Source organism: Mesoplodon mirus (assembly GCF_964341445.2).
Source record: "Mesoplodon mirus genome assembly, chromosome: 1".
NCBI lineage: Eukaryota > Metazoa > Chordata > Mammalia > Artiodactyla > Ziphiidae > Mesoplodon > Mesoplodon mirus.
In genome coordinates this window covers 213,500,725-213,519,577 of record NC_138976.1, presented here as the reverse complement: position 1 = coordinate 213,519,577, position 18,853 = coordinate 213,500,725, and the positions used below count along the sequence as shown (strand labels likewise).

General features: G+C 45.0%; 1 protein-coding gene across 1 annotated transcript in view; it reads right to left on the bottom strand.

The window, feature by feature from the left end:
- Window positions 1-3,363, bottom strand: part of SHC3 (SHC adaptor protein 3) — a 151,559-nt gene extending 148,196 nt beyond the window's left edge. Inside the window, exon 1 of the mRNA XM_082629213.1 lies at window positions 2,378-3,363. Within this exon, the coding sequence (XP_082485339.1) occupies window positions 2,378-2,833 (456 nt within the window). The 5' untranslated portion in view covers window positions 2,834-3,363. The remainder of the gene's footprint in view (window positions 1-2,377) is intronic.
- Window positions 3,364-18,853: the final 15,490 nt, after the last annotated feature.

The window sequence follows — 18,853 nt, the reverse complement described above, 5'->3', positions numbered from 1 at the left end:
AGGAAATCTATAATTAGACAGCAGATGAATCTTCCAGGAAACTGGAAAACATTTGGGGGTTTTCCTTAATTTAGAAATACATTTAAATCAAAGAGAATAAGAAGTTCTTTCCCAAACCCTAAGCCTTTAGATTTTGCAGCTGACTTAACAGGCATGTTATAAAGATTGCCCCTTTCTATCTACCAGAGATCTTTTAAAGTAAGGATACCAATAAAACTATTTACAAGTCAGCAAATAAGACCAAATTAAGTTTTTTTCAGTTTTGTGATTTTTCAAGAGAATAAGTTCATGGTTCTAAATTCAATATGGGCAGTTCAGAAATGTGCACCAACAGAGGGCCACGTGATATTGTGAATCAAACGTGCACAGAAGAAATTGTCCTTTAGTGTCTGGTCTCCTTTGCTGTGTGATTTCAAACTTCTCCAGGGAAGCCTGAGCGTCCTCTGTTGCCACCATTCACCACTGAAAATGAATCAGACCACAGCAAGGGGCACTGACTGGCCGTGCTCTATGTCCCCAGGTCACTACAGTCTCATGGCACAACAATGTGACCTGAAATCCAGAAGGTTCTGGGCAGACCCAGCCTTCTGCCTATTTGAGTGTTGCTGCTACTGCTGCGGGGTGTGTCACAACCTAATGGCCCAGCAGAGCAGACTAGTTTTAGCTGCTCATCATTCTTCAGCCACAGCTGACACTTAGAACTGGATGTCTGCCTTCATCCTTCAAAAAGCAAGAGTAAAGCCCTAAGCAAAGTGAATGATTTCTTTTTTTTAAGGAAAACTTTTAAGGCATAAGTTTGAAAATTCTCCCTCCATTTGGAAACTACCCTCTATGATCAACATGACAGGTATACAAAGCTCTGCCAACATCTGTCTATTTCAAACGTAGGCTGTTTTTTTCTTTAGATAGCAATTCTACTAATATGCCACGCAATATACTCTGGCATCACCTCTTCACCTCAGAGCTGTCAGGGATTTTTGTTTGGTTTTGTTTTTTCTTTTTTTCTTTGGCTCCTGGTTATATAATTTAAAGAAGAAATACAAGAAGAATATTCTTTTTCTTTTATAATCAACTCCACCTGCTGTGCATACTTTATGCTGATCTTCATCCCTTTTGTAAAATATATCATTATTCCATTTTCAGAAGTTAAGAATGAAGATGAAATTAAAAAGCAGCTTCCAAAGGAGAAAAGGCTCATGTTTAACACTAATGATCACATTTCCTTTGTCGGTACTTTTTAGATAGTTAAAGATAATCCACAAAGTTAACTGCTTCCTTTAATATTTGGTTCAAAATTACCAAGATACAACATTTTCCCTGGGGATGTGATCTGTAGAATTTTTAAACTGGATCTGTAGCCAGTATGTATTGACTAGATGGCCTGCAGGTTTCTCAATGGGGTTGACGACACTGTGGAGACAGAGTTTGAGCCTCATTTCTTTTTTAAACAAAAAGCCATGCCTTGGAGTGACCAGTCTAAAATAATGTACTTTTGACCCCTTCCCCCTGTCTGTAGGCTATCTGCCCAGCTGGAGAGCGCTGTGGTGGCTCTCTACTGCCCGGCTGCCAGGAGGACATGATAAGCATGTGGCAGGCCAGTTGAGTGCGGCTGAGTATTTGTTCTTTAAATATCATAGAATACTTGCATAAGGGAAGAATTTTGTGGACTACATCCGGCGTGATTGTATAATTCCTTGTGTTGGAGGAAAAAAATCTCCTTTCCAGCCTGTGGCTCAGCTCTCTTTAGCCTATTTAAATGGAAGACTACAGTCCCCAAGGAAAAACAGTCCCAAATTCTCCTTCTGCTGCTGTTAACCAACACAGTTAGGTATGGAATGAAAGGCAGACACTAAAGAATACCTTGCTGGGTGAAAAAGTACGACCCATCTGGTATAAAGCAAGGACAGCACTTGGCCTGCACTGAAAGGAGCTGGAAATTCTTGCTGTGGCAGAAATAAAACCACCTACCCTGCCGCCTGGGGCCAACACAACAGAAGTAGTGACACCACCTGCCTTTCTCATCGCAGGGGCTGCCCAGTGCCTGCAAGTCTGTTCACTGTAGCCTAGGTAGGCCTGATGCACAGTTTCCAAGGATAGTGGTCCATGCCGAGAGGGGTACTGGCCGGACACATGGCAAAGCGAGGTGGCAAAGGCATGCCAAAGGAGCGGAGCCAAGGGAAACCAGGACAGAGTGAGGTCACCGATTTCAAACCGTCTCCCAATGGATGCGCAACGGGCGCTTTTGCTGTGCCGGGTCCCCGCAGCCAGGCGAGCTGACTGCGAAGGAGTGCGCACCTCCCGGCCTCCAAGGCGACCCACTGTGCCGGACGCCCCTTCGCCCGGGCTTTCCCACCCGGCAGCCCGCGCCCGCACCCACCTTGACGACGTAGGTGACTCCGGCCCCCAGCACCTGGTCGCTAGCGTGCGGGGCGCGGGGCGGCGGCTCGTCGCCGGGTCGGCCCTTCCTGGCGGCGCGCATGGCCGGGGCGCGGGGGCCGGGGGGCGCGCTGCCGTCCGGGGCGGCCAGGCTGGGCGCGCTGCAGCTGCCCGAGAGCCGCGCGCCCGCCCGCTCCCTGGCCGCCGACAGGCCGCGGAGGCCCGAGCTGGAGAGTTTCAGGTGGGACACCTTGTGGAGCAGGTGGCCCAGGCTGCCCGGCCCATCGTCGGGCGCCCTGCGCAGCGCGTCTCCGGACACCAGGTAGGGGGCCGCCGCCGGGGCCGCGCGCGCCGCCGAGACCTTGCCACCGCCGCTCACCGACAGGTTGTGCAGAAGGTCATCGACCGATGTCACCGAGTCATTCCTGAAGCGATTGTACTTGGTGCGTGGAAGCATGCCCCTCCGTGGGCTCGCCGCATCCGCCCGGGCGCTGCAGGTGCCGGCCCCGGCGCGGGCTGCCGCGCATAGCAGGCGAGCCGCGGTCCCCGGGGCGGGACGGAGCGGCCGGGACAGCCGGCTGGGGGGCGCGAGCAGCGGCGCCGGTCTACCACCGCTAACACCCCGCACGGCCGCGGCCGCGCAGCCCCGGCCCCGGACTCGGCTGCTGAGGGCGGCACGTTTGCTTTGCAAAAGTCATAGTTTCCTCTGATGAGCGCCCAGCTGCTTGGGGCTGCTCACAGCAAAAGCATGACTCACTCCGAGAGGAGACCCTTCTCAACAAAGGCTCGGTGAGCACTGCAAATCACTTCCTGTAGCAAAAAAAAAAAGAAAGAAAAAAAGAAGAAAAAACCACATACACCCACTGACAGCACACTAGAGCCAATCAATTCTCAAATTTCCTTTCTCTACCTTCCCAGATATTTCCTTCCAACCTTTGGTTATTCACCTCCCCATCCCCCGACCCTCCTCAGCATTTGTGCCAGAGGTAAATCCAGTTCCTTCAGATGATCAGATGAACTTTCTGAAACCCATTATTCTATGCTAGGGTTTTTTTTTTCTTCCCTGTTCAGCCCATCTGTGTGAGCCTGGAAAAGTGTCTGACGGCGCAGCGTTAAAATGTGACGAAGGATTTTTAAGAATAAGATCTTCAGCGGATCCTCATGAATTCTGATTTGGAAAGCAGCAGGAATTGTTAAATAGCCAAAAAAGAAAAAAAAAAAAAGGAAGAAGAAGAGAAGGGGAAATATTCACTCCCAGGTGAACATAAAATACCAATTTCCAGGGTACCTTTTCTTTTCAGATCGACAGAGCAGCCATGACAAGTGCCTTTGTGGCAATGCAGTTCCTCAAAAAAAAAAAAAAAAAAAAAAAAATCTGCATAGGAACTTCTGCCCAGAGCCAGTGAGGGTCTCTTCCCTGCTAATTTACAACAGTCTTTCTCAGCCAGGGTTAAGTTGAAAACCTACTTCCGAAAAAGAAGAGAGCTTCTTTGATGAATGGCAACAAGCCCCAGAAATGCATTCCAAAAAGGGGGCTGTGCTTGAAGCTTTATTCCAACTGAATGTGCTCAAGCTCTGGAAAAATGCCTAAAAACGCTACAAATACATTTCAATATCCCTTTAGTTGCTGCTTGAAATCCTGCAATAAGGAGGGGAAAAAAATGCAGCTGCTCTGATTACACATCCAATCCGCAGAAAAATGCCTTATCTTCAGGAGTCAGACACGGGCTGCAAGTGAAAAACACAGGCCTCCTTCCTGTCAGGCAGAACAGAGCATTGCCTCCCCCGCCCCCAGAAGGTCTCCGGAGGCGCAAACCCACTGACCCCTGTCACCATGCGCTCTGCCGGTCTTCATTGTCTATGAGAGAAGCGCTCCCTGTCCAAGTTTCCCGGCTACTTCTGTGCAAACAATGAATTTACCTCTAGCATGTTATCAGGTCCCCCTGAGTCTTCTCACACCCACGACTAGACATATGACACTTGAGGCACCGAGCCTTGAAGAGCTTTATGGAACAAGGTGTAAGGAGTGCCCCTGATGGCGGGCCAGGTGAGGCCCGCTGCGGGGAAGCAGGAGCGCAGAGGAGCGGCGGCCCCCCTCCCAGGGCTGCAGGCCTAGCCGAGCAGCCGCATGGCACTCATTTTTTTCCTTCCCCTTGCTGGCATAGCAACAGCAAATGCACACCCCAGAGAGGATGGTGATGGGTATCCAAGTCCCCCCAAATCTAAAGCCAAACTGCCCTATCATTCCCAACCCGTGATCTTCATTAGAAGCAGACAAAAACAGCAAAATGTGAATGAAATGCTGTTTGTGTGAATGAAAGGGCTAGCGAGCGAGCCAGCGTTTCTGTGAATGAAGCAGGGCCTTGCAGCCGGCGCCAGGCAATCCCCTGGTTCCAGCGGACTCAACCAATGAGCATCCGCCCTGATGACTCATTCAACAAAAGCTTGCTCAATAGTGGAAGATTCCATTTCAATCAAAGGCGGGATCTTTCATCCAACGGCAGTGTGGGAAAGAAAAAAAAAAAAAAAAAAAAAAGCCAGCCTGATTACAAAGATGCAGGGAGGAAGGAGAACGCTGTTACGAAGAGAGGAAAAACTAGTTTTTCCAAGGAAATTCAAGAACCATTGGATAGGTATGAGTGTGAACAGGATTGCCCTCTTGGAAGTGAGCTGTGCCCTAAAACTTCCATTCAGCCATTCAGTTACATCAAGGAGCACCCATGAATGTGCCATTCTGTTCAGCATTTATTATGAATGTACAGTGAATGCACATTCAAACCTAGGCTCCTCGCCCTTGGTTCTTTTTGTGAAAGGAATATAGAACAGGCATGCACGTTCTGAGTCTCCAAGGAGGAAAAAAAAAAAAAAGCTACACGGTTAACCCTTTAACCAACAGGAGACTTTTATTTCTTTTGTTATGATGAAGCAAGTAAAGGGAAATTGACCATTTTAAAATGTAAATAGCAATATAAATTTACCACATGTAAGAAGATACATAATCTAAGAGTGTGATTAGTATTTTAAGAATACAATAGTACAGTAAAACCTCACTTATCAGGAAAATGGTATCAGCATTTTGGAACGTAGGAGAAAAGCAGAAAGACAATCCCAAAGGCTTCTTAGCAGCAAAATAGAAGCTGCAAGCCCAGCCAAGAAGCACCACCCCCACTCTGGACAGCCTTGTGGGCCCTCACCGGGAGCTGTTACTGCTTATTTTAGACATTAGCCCAAAAGCCCGAGTATTGAGTTTATCAGCCTGTGACTACGTAAAGATGGATGATGGATGAAATTTTCATAGTCTGGTGACACAGACAAAAACAGAAAAAAAGGAAACCATTATTAAGTCAGCCTCAAGAAAGCCAGGCAGCCTTTCCAGAATATTTCAGTTTTTCTTTTTAAATCTATTCATTTAAAAGCATATTGATTTTCTATTGCTGCCATAACCACAAAATCAGTGGTTTAAAACAATACAAATTTGTTATCTCCTGGTGCTGTAGGTCAGAAGTCTGAAATGGCTTACATGGGGATAAAGTCAAGATGTGGGCAGGGCTCATGCCTTTTGGAATTTCTGGAGAAGAATCCTTCTCCTTTTCTTCTTCTGCTTCTAGAGACTGTCCAAACAGGTATTCCTGAGGATGGGCCATAAGCTGGGCCCTGGGGAGTGTGGCTTTGCCCCATAGAAGGTTTCTTTCTAGCAAGAGAGGCAGAAAATTGAAAATTAATATTATAATGCAGTATGCTATATAAATGTTTTAATATGTGTGAGATACAAAAACTATCCAGAGGGGGCCATCCTGAGCTTGGCTTAAGCATGTCAGGGGTGACTTCAGTGGGGAGATGACCCCCCAAGCAGAGTTTTGAGGGACTGCTGGAATCTTCCAGGTAGGCTGAGGGGAAAAGGTACTTCGGGGTGAGATGCTGTGTGGGGAACAGCTCAAGACTTGAGCGGGCTCAGGATTTCCAGAATCCTGTGTAGATTGGTTGGGCTGATGTGGAGTGTTGGGAAGCCAGACCACTAAGAGGGCTGGACCTGGAGGGTCTAGGAATATCCGGTAACTTCCTCAAGATGCTCAAGCAGACCTGCAGTGGCTTGAGAGGGGTGACACGGTCAGGTTTGCATTTTATGTGGACACCTTGACAGTGATGCAGGGTGGCTCTGGGGAGTTGTTCACAGATGGGGTCTTAAAGGAAGGCCAGAACAGTGGTCTGGAAAGGAGACAGTAAAACGACCTGGATGACAAGGATGGGTGAGGGAAAGTGGGGCAGGTTGGCTTGTCTGGAGGCAAAGTTGAGATGGAGTTTGGGGGTGGTGGTGCAAGATGCGTTAGGGACCAACCTCCATGGAAGGCAGGAGGAGGCTGCAGGATTGGGCAGGGTGAGAAGTGCAGCTTTGTGAAGCCACATATGCCCCAGCCTGGTGACTCCCCCACTGAGGGTCCCCCTAGGGTCTGCAGAGCCCCCCTCGCCCCCTCACTCCCTCAACTGGACCAGGATTAATGGCCTCCAGCCAAGCAGCCTCTGCAGTTGAGCCCTTGAAGGAGTGGGCAGTGGAAGCTACCTGCTCACCACAGCCCGGCAGCAGGGCAGGAGCCGGCTGTGGAGGAGTCTGATCAGGGGCTGCTGCATCTCCCCTGGAGAGGAATGCAGAGCAAAGGCTGTCATTCTGACTTGCATGGTGAGCCTGGGTGAGTCTCAACCATTAAGATAAAGAGCACAGGTGGCTGAGGAAAAAGTAAGGGCTCGGTTCTGAATGCATGTGAGTAGTGGCGCTTCCATGGAGAGCTGTCCAGAGCTGAGGAACAGTCAGGGCTGGAGGTGGAAACTTAAAAGCCATAGGCGTGCAGGTAATGTCGAGTCTCCGGAGGCTGGTGCAAACTTAGGCAGGAAGAACAAAAAGGAGGGATTCCCAAGGAAATGCCAGACTTCCCGCATGGGGGCTGAGAAAAAATGATCAGGATTTGGAGGATACATATGGAAATCAAATTTGATGGATGCCATGTGTCTTAGTTGGGATTGCTATAACAAAATACCATAGACTGGGCAGCTTTAATAATACACATTGATTTCTCACAGTTCTGGAAGCTGATCGAATCTCCAGCAGATTTGTGTCTGGTGAGGACCCACGTCCTGATTCATAGAGTGCCACCCTGAGTCCTCTCGTGGTGGAAGGGGCAAAGGAGTTCTCTGATGTGTCTTTTCTAAAAACACGAATCCCACTCATAAGGGCCCCATCCTCAACCCCTACTCACCTCCCAAACCCCAACCTCCATATACCTTCACACTGGAGGTTAGGTTTCAACATATGCATTTGTGGGGCACAAATATTGTTTTCAAGAGAAAATCAGTGATGGTGAATAAGAGTAGCAGTGGCAGTCATAACTTCTTTGAGCATCCCCGCGTGCCAAGTGATGCACTCCCGTCATCTCCTTCAATCCCATGACCTTGAGATAGAGTTTACATCCCATTCTGCACAGAAAGAAACAGAGGATCCGAGGGGTTATGAGATGTGCCCAGGCCACACAGGGTTAGGAACTGGCCATTCTGTCTGACTCCAAACCCATGTTTATGCTCACAGCCTCAGAGAGCTCAAGTAAGGACCTGCTGAGAATCACCTATGGAGGCGGTGATGACCCATCACAACACCTTAGCAGGAAAATGGAGGGGCTGCCACTTAGGTCACAGGATGGTGCCAACCGAATGGGAGATGATGAAATGTATGAAAAAAAAGCGTACTTTTCAGAAGACTAAGTGCAACCAAAGGGAAGATATAGGACAATGGTTGAAAATACAGCAGGGAGTATAGAACAGGTGATAGAAGAGTTACGGGCATGTTTAGAGTAAAGGTGAGGGCTTTAGAGTAGAACAGAATGGGAGAAATGGAGATCCAGGAAAGGGAGGGTCAAGAGGATAGGTGGAGCTATCACCCTAGAAAGGATGGTGGGGAGAGGGAGGAATGGGGGAGCAGATCATTTGGGGTTGAGTAGGAAAGAGGTGGTTTCAAGAAGGAGACCTTAGTGAAGAAATATTTTCAGAGATGGGGTTAAGGAAGGCCAAAGGATGGTGACTGTGGACAAGGAATGTACCAGTTCTATAAGCATCAAGCTATTAGCCACTGCAGCTGCCCAACTGTGCACCCTAAGGGGAATTCAGGATGGAGAAAAACAGGAAACATTCTGCGCCTTGGCTAGTTAAAATGCGTATATCAAGGAACAATTTCAATGAACCCAGATCCTTGTGCCTTCAAAAACATAGAAAAGCACTAAAATCATTAAGTTGAGATATCTGTTTTTTGTAATGAGCAGTCATCTTCTGATGTTTGACTACATTTTTTTTAACAGCAAAAAAACTCGAATATATCCTGGCTCCGCCCTTACCTCTTCAGAACAATTTCTTCAGAGCTATCTGAGAGGCTGTCTCCTGGGTATAGTCCTCAATAAGACTCCCAAATAAAATTTAACTTGCAACTTTTAGGTTGTGCATTTTTCTTCAGTCAATAACACACCAGGGATTCCTAAGAGCCAGAAGACACTCCCACCTTTAGGGCTGAAGGAATGGGAAGACAACTGAATTTCTGGAGCCAGTGGAATTCTAGCTGGATCTTTGGAGGTAGGGCTGCCAGGAGGAGTTATAGTTTTGGAGGAATAAAGTTTCTGACAGAGAAGTAGGACCAATGATGCGGAGGGAACAGAGATGAAATACCCCAGCTTCTCTCTCCCCAGGCTCTGACATCCTGTTATTGCCTCTTATTAGCCAAACTCACAGGGAGCCAGAGGTCCAAGGAGATTGGTAATGGGGAGTGAGGGGGCAGCCTCCCAGGCACAGAGCAGGCTGGGCAGGGTAAAGGGAGGTGGGCCACAGCCAGCGCCGTGAGGATAAACCTGTCTGTGACCATGGTAAGAAGCCAAAAGATTGTTATACCTAATGTGGATGTTACACCTGATTTCCTCTGGAACACAAAAGGCAAGATTGTAGTTAAAAAAGTAAGAGGTGGGGCTTCCCTGGTGGCACAGTGGTTGAAAATCCGCCTGCCGATGCAGGGGACACGGGTTCGTGCCCCGGTCTGGGAAGATCCCACATGCCGCGGAGCGGCTGGTCCCGTGAGCCATGGCTGCTGAGCCTGCACGTCCGGAGCCTGTGCTCCGCAATGGGAGAGGCCGCAGCAGTGAGAGGCCCACATACCGCAAAAAAAAAAAAAAAAAAAAAAAGTGAGAGGCCCACGTACCGCAAAAAAAAAAAATCAAAAAATAAGTAAGAGGGGTCCATTTAAGTACGGAAACTGAGGTGAGAATGAACACTTAGAGTGCCTGCTGAGGGGAACAGAGGATGTTCCTGAGGAAGAGCGATGGTATCCCTGCACAGCGTTACGAACCCACCATGACTCTGTGGTGTCCCCGAGGGCAGAGGTGTGATTTTTTCTAAAGGGTTCATCTGCCAACATATGAGCTGGAAGATAGTAGATCATCAGGTAGAGGGTTCATTCGAGGATGCAGGCAGAGGAGGAAAGGAGAGGAGAAGGCAGGCTAGCAGGAGTGGGACATGGGCTGTGGGGAGAAGAAGGACAGAGATGGAAGTGGCCATGGAAGGAGTATCAAATGCAGCCTTGTGGCCTTGAAGAGGAGGAGCACCGGGGAGGTGGCAGCCTGGATCCTTTGGGATGCAAATCTCAGGGAAGTGGCAGGGAGCAGAAGGTCCCTAATGGTGCCCCTGAGGCGGAGGAGCAGCCTCACAGGTCCCTGGATGTAGGAATGTCTGTGGTATAGGAATCCTCTGTAACAGGCCACCTGATGGCGAGAAACCTGGGTGCTGAAAACTGGGTGTGCCAATGGTTCAGCACTGAGGATAGTTTCTTTTTAAAAATTTAATTTTGTTTTTTTTTAAACTGAGGTATAGTTGATTAACAAGAGTATATAAGTTTCATGTGTACAACATATTGATTCATAATTTTTAAAAATTACACTCCATGTATAGTTATTATAAAATGTTGACTATGTTCCCTGTGCTGTACAATATATCCTTGTATCTTACTTATTTTATATCTAGTAGTTTGTATCTCTTAATCCCCTACTCCTATCTTGCCCCACCCACCCTTTCCTCTCCCCACTGGTAACCACTAGTTTGTTCTCTATATCTGTGAGTCCGTTTCTTTTTTGTTATATTCACTAGTTGGCTTTATTTTTTAGCTTCCATATAAAAGTGATAACATACAGTATTTGTCTTTCCCTCTCTGACTTATTTCACTAAGCATAATACCCTCCAGATCCATCCAAGTTGCTGCAAATGGCAAAATTTTATTCATTTTTATGGCTGAGTAATATTCCATTTTGTGAAAAAAATCACACCTCTGCCCTCGGGGACACCACAGAGTCATGGTGGGTTCATAACGCTGTGCAGGGATACCATCACTCTTCCTCAGTAACATCCTCTGTTCCCCTCAGCAGGCACTCTAAGTGTTCATTCTCACCTCAGTTTCCTTACTTAAATGGACCCTTCTTACTTTTTTTTTATTTGATTTTTTTTCTTTTTTTTTTGCGGTACACGGGCCTCTCACTGTTGTGGCCTCTCCCGTTGCGGAGCACAGGCTCCGGAAGCGCAGGCTCAGCGGCCATGGCTCCATACTGTTCTCCACAGTGGCTGACCAACTTACATTCCCACCAACAGTGCACAAGGGTTTCCTTTTCTCCACATCCTTGCCAACACTTGTTATTTGTTGTCTTTTTGATAATAGACATTCTGGCAGGTGTGAGGTGATATCTCATTGTGGTTTTGATTTGCATTTCTCTGATTAGTGATGGTGAGCATCTTCTCATGCGCCTATTGGCCATCTGTATGTCTTCTTTGGGAAAATTTCTGTTCAGATCCTCTGCCCATTTTTTAGTTGGGTTGTTTGTTTTTTTGATGTTGAGTTGTATGAGCTGTTTATGTATTTTGGATATTAACCCCTTATCAGATACATCATTTTCAAATATCTTCTCCCATTCAGTAGGTAGTCTTTTCATCTTATTGACAATTTTCTTCACTGTGCAAAAGCTTTTTAGTTTGATGTAGTCCCACTTGTTTATTTTTGCTTTTGTTTCCCTTGCCCGAGGAGGCATATCCAAAAAAATATTACTAAGACCAATGTCAAAGAGCTTACTGCCTATGTTTTCTTCTAGAAGTTTTATAGTTTCAGGTCTTACATTTAAGTCTTTAATCTATTTCAAATTTATTTTTGTGCATGGTATGAGAGAGTAGTCCAGTTTGATTCTTTTGCATGTAGCTGTCCAGTTTACCCAACAGCATTTAAGAGGCTGTCTTTTCCCCATTGTATATTCTCACCTCCTTTGTCATAAATTAATTGCTCATATAGTGTAGGTTTATTTCTGGGCTCTCTATTCTGTTCCACTGATCTATGTGTCCGTATCATACTGTTTTTATTATTGTAGCTTTGCAATATAGTTTGAAATCAGGGAGCCTGATACCTCCAGCTTTGTTCTTCTTTCTCAAGATTGTTCTGACTGTTTTGGGTCTTTTGTATTTCCATACAAATTTTAGAATTATTTGTTCTAGTTCTGTGAAAAATGCCATTGGTGTTTTGATAGGTATTGCTTTGGGTCTGTAGATTACCTTGGGTAATATGGTCATTTTAACAATATTAATTGCCAATCCATGAAGATGATTTATCTTTCCATTTGTTTGTGTCATCTTCAATTTCTTTCATCAGTGTCGTATAGTTTTCCTTATATTCCTTTGTAAAATAAATTATAGCTTTTCCAGAAGAATTAATTCATTTAGAAAAAATTTAGGGACTTCCCTTGTGGCCCAGTGGTTAAGAATCTGCCTGCCAATGCAGGGGACACAGGTTCGATCCCTGGTCTGGGAAGATCCCACATGCCACAGGGCAACTAAGCCCATGTGCCACAACTAGTAAGCCTGTGCTCTAGAGCCTGCAGGCCACAACTACTGAGCCCACACAACACAACCTCTGAGCCCATGCGTTGCAACTACTAAACCCCATGTGCTCTAGGGCCCGCATGCCACAACTACTGAGACAGCATGCTGCAACTACTGAAGCCTGCGTGCCTAGAGCCTGTGCTCCACAACAAGAGAAGTCACAGCAATGAGAAGCCAACACACAGCAACAAAGACCCAATGCAGTCATAAAAAAAAAAGAAAAGAAAAAATTTAGTGGAGTCTATAGTCCTGTCAATTCCTTGGTCAGATGCGCATCTAGTTTTACGTAGAAACAATTTAATGTTTCTCTTTTTCCTCTAAAGAATCTATTTTCAGAGACAATTTGTTTTATAACATAATCTCCACAAATATATTTCATGGCTGAATAATGTTCCATGGAATTGAGAAAATATAATTCCCTTAGGCCTTCCCCATCACTGGACACTTTTGTTGTTTCTAATTTATCAGTGCCATAAACATTGCCATAATGAGAGCCTTTACACATCCAGCTTGCTTTGCATCATTGGATTATTTTTCAGTATAAATCACAGGGAAAGCAAACTTCCATAGCTCTTGATTAGTATTGCGAAGTGCCTTTCCTGAAGTCCTTTATGTTTTCAGCTCTGACAGCAGTCAGTAGGAGTAGACCTGTGTCTCTGAAACCTTTTTTTGGTTTTCATATTTGTAAATGGTTTCTCTTATTTAATAGTTGCAGGATGGTTATTCAAGGGTCTGGGCTTTTAACTGGTGGAGACAATGCCATACGTCTGCCTTCATTCTGATTGGTTGGCTCCAAACCAAAAGTGGTGAGATTTGCCCAGACCTGGAATGGGGGCCAGGGGTGGGGGGTGGGGAGTCTGCCTGTGGACTTGAACTTGTACAGACCCTCACCCATAACTTTCCATCAAACAGAGGCCTTGCTTTGAATCTCACACTCATCTTTCTGGACTCACAGTATTGTTTGGGCTATTTTTATTTTGGATTATTTTTGCCAGACTCTGTGTGGGTTTTTACTATAGTCAAATGTTTACCATTTTTACCTTTTTCAAAAAATATTTTAGTATATATATAATTATGTATAATATAGTTAAACTGTTATATAATTACTTACATATTGTATAATATATTATGCATTATGATTTACACATAAATATATATACTAATATACTTATAATCTATATTGGTATAATACTGATATATATTAATTAAAAGTACTACTTCTCTTTCATATGGATATGTGCTGTGATTCATACATAATTATATATACTAATATATTTATATAGCCTACATTTGTACAATGTTTATAGATGTTAATTATATGTATTATTGCTCTTCCATATGGATGTATTATGTCTTATGATGTACACATCATTATACATACTAACATGCTTATACAATCTTTATTGGTATAATATTTATATATATTAATTACATGTACTATTTCTCCTTGATGTGGAGAGTCAGAAGCAACAACATTGGTGCATCAATATGCTGACACTGGTACCTGGAAAGACCTTCACTGTCCCAGAGGCACTTAGCAAGACTTGAGAGTGCAAATCCTGTAAGTTTTCCCACGGCAGTCACCATGCTGTGCTCCGTAGTTTTCAGATGAGGATCCCCTGGTGGGCTTAACACCACGAAAATGGCTGGCCCCATCCGGAGTTTCTGATTTAGTAGTTGTCAGTGGTTCCCAGGTGATCACCATGCTGCCCAGTTGGTTCGCACATAAACAATGCCCGCTGACCACTCAGCAGCTGTGCAAGCCAGTGATCCCCAACTGAAAAGCAAACCCCTGGACATGTTCCAGCCACAGTGCACAACAGACTGCAATGGCTCCACCTGCCAGCATCTGGGAACATCAAGGTGGTTAACCTTGGTAAGGCTGGCAAGACAAAATTCTGGCAAATTCCTGTCACGAGTCTTTGAGGAGCTCAGTAGAACTCTTGGAGACCTTCCAATGTGAAATCGTTCTGCAACAGAGTTTCTAATGTTGGCTGCACATTGGAAATCTTGAGAATTTCCTAATCAAAGAAGCCAGAAATTTAAACCAAGAACCCCCACAAATAAATAAGAGCTAAAACAATGGGCCGAATACTGTTCTAAATACTTTAAATGTTCTTTCGCTTTTACAAGCTCCCTAACCACATATGCACTGCTATTGCCTTTTGTATGTGGGGAAACTGAGGCACGGAGAGCTTAAGTAATGGTTCACAGTCACAGGCTAGTTTGTCTCTCTCTCTCCCACTGAGGCTTTTCCACACAGAATGGTCTCTTTGTACCTGAATCCTGGTCAGTCTCAGTATTTATGTGCTTCAGTTCTGGGAAATTTTGCTGTGTTCTTTCATTCTCTCTTCTTATTTTCCCTTCCTTCCTTCCTTTCTTTCTCTCCCTCCTTTCTTCCTTCCTTCTTTCTTTCCTTCCTTCCTTCCTCCCTTAAGTCCTTTATGTTTTCATAAAGCAAAAGCTAACACAACATTGTAAAGCAATTATACTCCAATAAAGATTTTTTAAAAAAAGAATCAGGATCAGGGAATTCCCTGATGGTCCAGTGGTTAGGAGTCTGCGTTCTTGGCTTCGGCACCTCTGGTCCACCAGGCTGTTGATGACTGACCTACAGCCTTAGGAGTTAGCAACACCAGGTACCTGGGGACTTGCGTGCAAAGGAGAGGGGCTGACATAAGCAGGCATACTTGAAAGTCTTTTTAAAAGTAGTTGGATCCCAGGTCTTTTCCCCACACCACACATCCAGGCTGTAGCTTCCTGCCCACCCTGTCAAAGATAAGCTGTTTTTGCTTTGGAGAAGGTGGAGTGGAGGTGTCTGTCCTAAGACACCAGGTGCAGACAAGAGTGAGCACAGCAGGGGAAAGGCTAGGCTAGGAAATGTACCCACTGTGAGGCCACCGCAAAGGCCTCCTGCTCTTCCCTTTTGATAATTAAAACCCAACAGAAATTTAAAAATCCATTTCATACAGGGGTTGGAGAATAAAATTGAGGATGTCTAGAAAGCCAAACAAAATTACAAAATGATGGAAAGTAGAAAAGATAAGAAATTAGACCTCCAAACCAGAAGATTCATTAGCCAAATTATAGGAGTTGCAGGAAGGAAAAAGAGAGATGGAGATAGAGGGGAGAAGGGAGGGGGGAGGGGGAGGGGGGAGGAAGGAAGGAAGGGAAAATGAGAAGAGAGAATGAAAGAACACAGCAAAATTTCCCAGAACTGAAGCACATAAATACTGAGACTGACCAGGATTCAGGTCCAAAGAGACCATTCTGTGTGGAAAAGCCTCAGTGGGAGAGAGAGAGAGAAAAACAGGTCACATATAAAGAATCAGGTTGTGGGGGGAGGGGGAAGGGTAAGCTGGGACAAAGTGAGAGAGTGGCATGGACATATATACACTACGAAATGTAAAATAGATAGCTAGTGGGAAGCAGCCGCATAGCACAGGGAGGTCCACTCGATGCTTCGTGTCCACCTAGAGAGGTGGTATAGGGAGGGTGGGAGGGAGACGCAAGGAGGAGGGGATATGGGGATTATATGTATACATATAGCTGGTTCACTTTGTTATCAAGCAGAAACTAACACACCATTGTAAAGCAATTATACTCCAATAAAGATGTTAAAAAAAAAAAAAAGAATCAGGATCAGGGAGTTCCCTGACGGTCCAGTGGTTAGGAGTCTGCGTTCTCACTGCCGAGGGCCCGGGTTCAATACATGGTCGGGGAAGAAAGATCCCACAACCTGCGTAGAACGGCCAAAAAAAAGAGAAGGAATCAGTATCAGTGGACTTCCCTGGTGGCACAGGGGTTAAGACTCCACACTCCCAATGCAGGAGGCCGGGCCCGGGTTCGATCCCTGGTCAGAGAACTAGATCCCACATGCATGCCACAACTAAGAGTTCGCATACCACAACTAAAGAGCCCATGTTCTGCAACTAAGGAGACTGCAAGCCACAACTAAGAAGTCCACCTGCCAGGAGAGCACGGTACAGGAATGTAAAACCGGACACAGAGAGAGGCAGTTCAGACTGCTGATGGGGGCTTGGGGGTACTACTCATGATAAGTACAAAGAATACGAAACAAATTAAAAAGGCAACTTTACATCTCCAAGGAATGTAAAGAGTTGGGGCAGAAAAGGAAGACTAATTTCAGCGTACTACATGGGTCAGTTCTCAGTAACATTTGCATAATCAAAATAATGTAAACACTGAATATTAATCTAACCAAAATACACTATAATTGTATTGGGAGAACTGGGGTTTGGAAAGTGCATATGTGGTGTGAATGTATTATAAATTTCAAAGAACCAATTGATTCTAAGGAATAATTGAAACTCATTGCTGCTGGGGTGTGAGCAATAGAAAAAGAATGGATGGGGGCTGCCATTTTTCCAGACAGGCCTTGTACAACTGATGGACCCCTCCGATGACGTGCACACATAATTTCAGCCCAGAGGTTTGTAGATCAAGTACTGCAATCAGCAACCCCAACCAGGAAAATAATTGTATTCTCCCTTAAGCCTCTGATTTTGACAGTTTTGTATCTTCATGGTCTTACCAGAAGTAACTGGCTGTACATGTATTTCCAGATATCTGAGTGAATTGACATGTTGGGTGAAATTTCTTATGATTGTCGGTCGGTCTGCGTGGTGAGAGATGCCTGGTTTTATAGAAATTCATACTGAGTGGTTCTGCCAGTCATTTGACCTGGGCTTTGGCTGATCTTTGGGTCACTCCTGCTGGCAGCCTCAAAGGCCCATCTATCCTCAGGGCAGGGTGTTACCATTTGCTAAGAGGGCATGCAGCTCATTCATAAAAATTTAATCTAGCAGGAATGCAAAATGGTGCCAACACTTTGGAAGGTAGTTTGGCAATTTCTTAAAAGGTTAAACATAGACTTATGCACCCGGCAATTCTACTCCTTAGAATCTACCCAAGAGGAAGGAAAATGTATGTCCACAAAAGACCTGTGCACAGAAGTTCATAGCATCATTACTCATAGTTGCCCAATAGTGGAAACAACCCAGATGTCCATCAACTGGTGAATGAAACACTACTTTGTAGTAAAAAGGAACAAACTATGGATACACACTACAACATAGGTGAACCCAAAACTGCTACGCTGAGAGAAAGAAGCCAGACACGGCAGACCACCAGAATGATTCTATTTATACGAAATGTTCAGAAAAGGCAAACATATTGAGACAGGAAGCAGATCAGTGGATGCCTGCGGGGGGGGGGCGGCAATAGGGGGGGTGGGCAGTGATTGGGGACTGACTACAAATGGGCCCAAGGAAGGTTTTTAGGGTGATAGGAACATTTTAGAACTACATTGTGGTGATGTAGTACAATCCCGTAGATTTACTAAAAATTACTAAATTGTAAAGATTATTTACTAAAACATTAATTTTTAAAAGGGGGAATTTTATGGTATGCAAACAATCTGTCTTAAGAAAAATATTTTGAAATACTTCTTTATAAAGAGTGGAAACTAAGACATGATTTTGTGTAAAAGCATTTCCATTCTGATTCTCCCAGTGATATTACAGGTTAGACCTTCCTTTAAGTCCTTTATTCTTCATACAAGATATTACGTGAAGTCAGCTGCACTACACCTCACCAACAGCAAAGCTGTCTGAGGTGGGATGGGGTGAGATGGAGAGAGAGATATCTAGAAATATAAAGGATCTGCAATGGTAGCAAAAGAGAGAGAATATTTTCCAGCTTTTAAAATGAGGCATACTATAATTTGAGTTTTCTCTGAGGAGTTGTGCCCCCATGACATTGCATTTTGAAGGAGAAGATCTTCCCTTAGGGCACTTCTCAACATTGAATGTTAGTCAAGGGTGGTGATACTGGGTCCCATCCAGACAGGGTGTTGATGTAAATCTGGAATGATACAAATGTGTGAAGTGGAAAGATATAATCCTATCAGCAGTTAATGAAAACTGGTGTCCAATATTAATCTACGATGGTCTACTATAAAAAGTCATTTTTTAGAATTCGTTTTAAAAGTTGAGTTCTTTTTGTGGGAACTTTTCAAAATTGCACGCTTTACTGCTTCCATTTGGCTTTGCTTGCAAGTTTTACCAAACCATCAAAGCATACTGGGTTTAAAGAGTTAGCGTGGGGCTTCCCTGGTGGCGCAGTGGTTGAGAGTCCGCCTGCCGATGCAGGAGACATGGGTTCGTGCCCCGGTCCGGGAAGATCCCACATGCCGCAGAGTGGCTGAGCCTGTGAGCCATGGCTGCTGAGCCTGAGCGTCCGGAGCCTGTGCTCCGCAACGGGAGAGGCCACAACAGTGAGAGGCCCGCGTACCGCAAAAAAAAAAAAAAAAAAAAAAAAAAAAGTTAGCATGGATATAGGGGGAAGCATGTATTTAGGGGGAGTATGACTACCTCTAGCTTGGCCTAAGACCTCTCTTTCAAGGATAGAGAATAATGGAGGACTGACTGATAATAATCTGTAATGTTATATAATCTATAATATTATAAATTAATACCAATATATGAATAATGCATAATGATTCATACTACTATACGTGAACATT